This window comes from Sander vitreus, chromosome 4 (genome assembly GCF_031162955.1).
Source record: "Sander vitreus isolate 19-12246 chromosome 4, sanVit1, whole genome shotgun sequence".
NCBI lineage: Eukaryota > Metazoa > Chordata > Actinopteri > Perciformes > Percidae > Sander > Sander vitreus.
In genome coordinates this window covers 15,249,856-15,255,855 of record NC_135858.1, presented here as the reverse complement: position 1 = coordinate 15,255,855, position 6,000 = coordinate 15,249,856, and the positions used below count along the sequence as shown (strand labels likewise).

The following is a 6,000-nucleotide window of genomic DNA, read 5'->3' as shown; positions in this document are numbered from 1 at the left end:
GAACGCGCACGTATGAGCCATTCAAATTCCCACCCATTGCGTCAGCGCGCTCCCTCGCCCTCTCCGTCAGCGCGCGTGCTCCGTGCGGGATGCTGAATTGTAGGTGATGATGGCGGAAGGGGAGCAGCGCTGAGTTTCATCTGAGTTTTTACAGTCGCTGTAGAACCATCTACAACATCGTTTCTCCCCGTCGAGACCTTTCCCGAGGCGATGGGGAACGAGGCCAGTATGGAAGGGGAGGGACAGGCGGGACAGCCCGGCCCCGCCGTCCCTGTAGCAGGGGCTCCGGCTTCCATTTCAGCACCACCGGACTCTGGACAGCTCATCAAGCCGAGCAATGGAGCGCCAGCCGGAGGAAGTGGGGCTGGACCCCGGCCGGGGATTAACAGGTAGCCGCGATAGCTAGGACGCTTCTCCGCCAAACTATGGAGAGAAATCAGGGAGGCTACACGGCAGCGTGGCGTGTATGGTACATCTGTACGATGTGGAGCGTAGATAGGCTATAGGATCAACCGAGATAGACTTGACTAGGTGCTTAATTATTTATTTCAATATCCTTGTCAACACAATTCACCACCACCCCTTTTGAGACCCATTTCTGCTTTTTAGTAGCACCACCCTATTACTCAACGCCAATTTGGCTCGAAGTCAAATTTAATATGCAACGCTTTCGATGTAGAATCAATAATAAATAATTTTAAACGTTTCAGTAGGATTTTTCACGGTGTCTGTCCTCGGGCATCAGTAGCTAGTATCATGAATGAATGATCGACATTTTTCTCCTCATAGTGAGGCAGTGCCAAGTAAATATGAATACTTCGGAATGGGTCTTAGAGATTAATGTCCCCCATAGCTCCAGGTAATACATTAGAAATGCAAATGATGCAAAGTGCACTGGATCTCTCGTTAAATGGCTTACTCGTTTCCATTACAGGTTGATTATCTGAACATGCCTCGACATGAAAACCAGTACATACAAAGTCATTCTGAGAAATCACCTTCCTGCTGGTGAGGAGGCGTCTGTATCATGATGACAGCGTTGTGTAGGGTGACAATGCTACCATCAGACAGCGTCATTGTGAGCACAGGACCGTAACGCATATGCCATATAACTGCCTCGCTCATCAGATCTCAAACTAAATCAATATGCAGCTAGTGGAAATTGTTTTTCACCACTACAGAAAAAGGAAGAGTGGTATTGCATCTCTCCATAAGAAATCCAGACACTGAGTCCAGACATACAGTATATGGCAGCTTTACATGACAATATTTCTGTTATTCTGACAGTTACATATTGAAACTTGTTGTCCTATAACAAGCCAATATAATCAGATAAAATAATAGCCTTTTCCAAAATCCAGCTGAGATACTCAGCATATAATCACAAGTAGTAGTGGCCTGTAAGGCTGTATTTTCTGTGTGGGTGTGTGGGAAGGATAACCCTTTCTACAAGATCTGATATTGCCTTAATTACACAGTTCAACAGTTGTAGACCTGAATACACACATGCAGAGGCACAGCTGCGCCTTGGATTTGCCACACCTGCTTACAGTCTCTGTGTACTTGCCATTTTAGCCTGCCATCCAAGAAGCGGTATATATTTCTTCATGCTACATACCTTCCTTCAAGGCTAAAAAGATTATTTGGAAAATCTGTCTTGCCTGATTTGTGTCATTACAGAAAGTGATCGTAAGGCATTATGTAGATGTGTTCTGCCACTCTAGCTAGAAAATCATATGCCTTTATTAATGTTTTAGTCCTCCCTATGTTTCTATTTGGAAAAAAAGCACCCACTCTTCATCCTGTATATTCACTGCGGGGCAGATTTAAAGGCTCATAGCTCCCATGTAACCTCATGATTTTTTCAAATCTTGATTTGCCTCTTGTATCCACCTGATGGGGAGTGCTGAGAGACTGAGCGTGCTAAGAGACAGACATGGTGAAAGAGGGAGTACATCATATGGCTGATTAAAATGGTTTTCTTAAGATCAGTGCCCCCACATTCAGTCTGAATCTTCCTTTAAAATACTCTTCCACAAAGAACTTGTGAGAGTGTAAGAAACAATGAGACGGTGGCTGTGTTGAGACTTTAGATAGAAATAGCAGATAGACTTTCATTTTAATTAAAATGAGTTGCTGCGTTTTATGAATTCTATTCTATTAGAGTCTGTTAATATAAGTGGGGACATATAACCATATTCAGAAGTGGGTTCCATATGGGCATTTTTTCTCCATATGATATTTTATTCATCGCAGTCAAAGAGCTAAATCTGAAGCTATGGGAGTCACCCTACCCTTCTGCTCCACAAAGCACTACAATGGTTGTTTACTGCTCTAATCATAACAGCTTTGACTAAGTGCACAGTCATCCTGACCTTATGCCCATAACTGACAAGCATTCCGAATTGTAAGAAATACTCCATGCTCCAGATATTTCATATGTTTACAACAATGTGCTCAATGTGCTGCTGCTATATTATCGTCTCACTTTTTCCTTTGCAAGCTGTACTTGCTCCATCGTGCAATAGCACATGTGATAAAGTGCTGAGAGTTACTTGATTCAGTCTTTTCAAACATTTAGATCATTACGCAAGTTAAATCAACATAAATCAAAATCCAATTACAAACCTGAACAAAGCTATAGTTCATAAAACCCATGAACATGATGGAGTCACTCATGTTCTAAGACAGAGTGCGCAAACAGTATGCCCTCATAATTATTTTACCTTCAGCAATGAAAGCACTGTTCATTGTGCAGCCTGCAATACCAAATGGTTATCACAACTCAAACAAATAATGCAAAACCAGTTCTTATTATTGATGACATTATAATACAGAAAATTAGTCTTACTGAACTTACCCTATATTTTTCCTTATTCTGTATTCAAATTCAAATAGATTTGAATATTACATTTTAATTTATTGAGTCAGGAACCGGAGACTCATTTTTCCAAAAATGTTGAACTATTCCTTTAAGTGACACTGAGATATTGTTTCACAGGGAGCTCCCATTACAAAGGATTGGCCATATGATACAGAAAATAAATGGCTACCTATGAGTCAATGGTAGTGTAGCATTGTTTCCAGATGTCCAACAAAGTTGACATTAGCTGAAAGTTTGTGTCACAGTGACTTGCTCAAAATTATTCGAGATACTCTATCAGGGGTGTCAAACTCAATTTCACTAAGGGCCACACTGGAAAATGAGAATCACATTAAGAGCCAGACATATTATATCTATATATATAAAAAATATTTTTGTATAGACCTCAAATAGCCTTCTCACTTACAGTTTGGTCCACATAAAGCCCTAAAAAAAGTCAGCAAAAAGGTTAGCCATCATAGAATTTAGCAAATCAAGCAAAACAATGATTACATTTTTAAAAGTAGGCTACCACACAGCCGACTCACAACAACGAGTCTCAAAGTCGGCAAATCTTCCAAATTCAGCTTTGAGTGTCGCCTAATTGCAGTTTGACAAAAATTTCCCGTCTTTTTGGTTTGGTGCACAACTAGGCGGACCAAAATTTATTGTGAACCTAAATTGATATGCTGACCGGATCAAAATTTGCGAGTAGATGGTCCATCTCAAATACACTGAGACTAAACTATGGCTGAAGCTGAAGTCTGCTCAACTTCTCTATGTCACTCACACTTTTGACAGAATGGACACTGTGGTTGGTGCTGTTAGAGGCAAACACATTGGTGCACGTAGCCCCATTGTGTACCTCTTATTACATTAGAGACACAGAGCTTAGCTTATCTGATTTTCTGGAAAATATACACAGACAATCTTTGAAAAACCCAGATGGTTGTTTAATGTTTGCCACTGTTCAGAATGTATTTCCAGAATCCTCAAAGACTCTTTTAACAATGTGGATGAAACAAATATGTTATATGTTGCACGATAAACAAGATTAAGAGTTATTCTGTATGAAAATTTGAAATATTGGAAGGAAACATTAATATAGCAATATAACTCATAATAATCATTTTGGTTCATGTTGTACAAATTGAGCAATTAAGTCTGGCTTCCATCTCTATTATGATGAGGAAAAAGTTGCAACTTGGGAAAAATATTAAAAATGCAGTTGTGCAGTAGACTGGATATTTCTTTTATCTACTGTAGATGGTTTAGAGAATCTTTAAAGTTTCTGGAAACACCTTCAGAATAGTGGCAAGGGTTGTTAAACGACCTCCTGTGTTTTCCAAAGAACACAAGGTATATATTTTTTAGGGTAATCAAATGCTTAGCTCCTGGACTTAAATGTATTGTCATTACATGAGAGGCACAAACCGGGGCTATGGTGCAGCCTGCCACTCATCTGAATAACTCGAACAATCACCATCAAACAAAACACATAGCTGTAACACACACTGTGTGTGCTGTCTTTGTTTAAGGGCCACTTGTCGTGATTTTGATGTAGTCTGCTTCATGTGACAAGCCTTTTCTCGTGTGACGCACTGCAGGTGGGAGATTTAAAGTTTCAGCACTACAGCTCCTGCATTCGCATTTGACCAACATGATGAGGTGTGTGATGATGATTGTCTCTCCAGTAATCTCTCGTCCATGTCTTGGCTGCTCATCAATTATTTTTTGAGGGTTTGCCAAACTAGTATGACACTAAATGAGGAAACGGCTGCAAATAATGGAAACAGAAGATGCTGTGGCCTATAACACTGCTATCCACCTCTGTTAGGGATTGGGATAATTTGTTTAGTGAATATTGTAACAGCCTTTATGAATTTGTCATCATTTTTTACACAAATCACTTGAATGTGTGTCAAGTCTTCTTTGTCCCACTTTAACCCTGGCAATAGGAGCTGATAAAAAAAAACACTTTAACACATTAAACCTCTTGTCTAACAAGCAAGGTGTCCTGCAACCACAGTATGGCAAAATTAAAACTACCCTGCTGAATAATTACAAAGTTGAAAATGTTTCCCTATGGGGAAAAATCATTACCTTTTTCCATTTTACTTTGGATTTTTCCTACATAACATGAGTGGTCACTGACATTCCTAAAAACTTAACACAACAGTGCTAGTCCGGTGTCAATGAGCATTTCACGCAGATGTATGCTCCACTTCATGCCTTTAACGTGCATTTGGCCATCACAAACAATGATGCATTCAAACATGTTCAAGTCTGATGCATCAACTTCCCCTCTGGTTTGACCTTTAAATATTACTAAATGGACGGCAGGAGATAGGTTTCATTAAGAAGCCTTAGGTAACCAGATTTCATTTCCAATGGACAGAGGAATAAATCAATAAGAAACATAAAGAATTCCATTATAGGGATACTGACACAGTAGGCTAAAATGAAGTACCTTAGTATTAGTATTTCTTATGAAGTATCTTAATCCAACCATTTCAAAGTAATGCAGTGGGTCGCTACTTGAACCATCCAATACTTTAATTTATGCCCTCAGAATTGGTATCGCCAGTTATACCGTGGTATTGGTGCAAGAGAAATGGGCGCACCTGGCTGCTGAAATGTTACTGAACTTACCCTATATTTTTCCTTATTCTGTATTCAAATTCAAATAGATTTGAATATTACATTTTAATTTATTGAGTCAGGAACCGGAAACTCATTTTTCCAAAAATGTTGAACTATTCCTTTAAGTGACACTGAGATATTGTTTCACAGGGAGCTCCCATTACAAAGGATTGGCAGCTTACAAACCCTTCACTCTCCACTTTGTGATAAAGCAAGCAAGTTGTACTACTTTAGACACACAAGTTGGTGGACTCCTATTTGTTGATGGATGAGACTATCTAAAGATTTTTTTTTAAAAGGTGTCTTCCAGTTTAAACTCTTTTAAACATTTGAGTCTCATTAAGCCATGCCCGAGGCTTTGCATAAATGACAAGATTGGTGTCTTTGCCATTCAAGTGATGATTATTATGTGAAACTACCTTCTATCTTGTGAGGACAGAAGGGAGATTTATACTTCCACTCCATGTATGTCAGTGGTCAGTAGCTTTAACAAT

At 39.5% G+C, this 6,000-nt stretch overlaps 1 protein-coding gene across 1 annotated transcript in view; it reads left to right on the top strand.

The window, feature by feature from the left end:
• The first annotated feature begins 210 nt into the window (after positions 1-210).
• The window catches only part of bsnb (bassoon (presynaptic cytomatrix protein) b), a 70,568-nt gene continuing 64,778 nt past the window's right edge, over positions 211-6,000 (top strand). The window contains exon 1 of the mRNA XM_078247455.1: positions 211-389. Coding sequence (XP_078103581.1) covers positions 211-389 — 179 coding nt within the window. The remainder of the gene's footprint in view (positions 390-6,000) is intronic.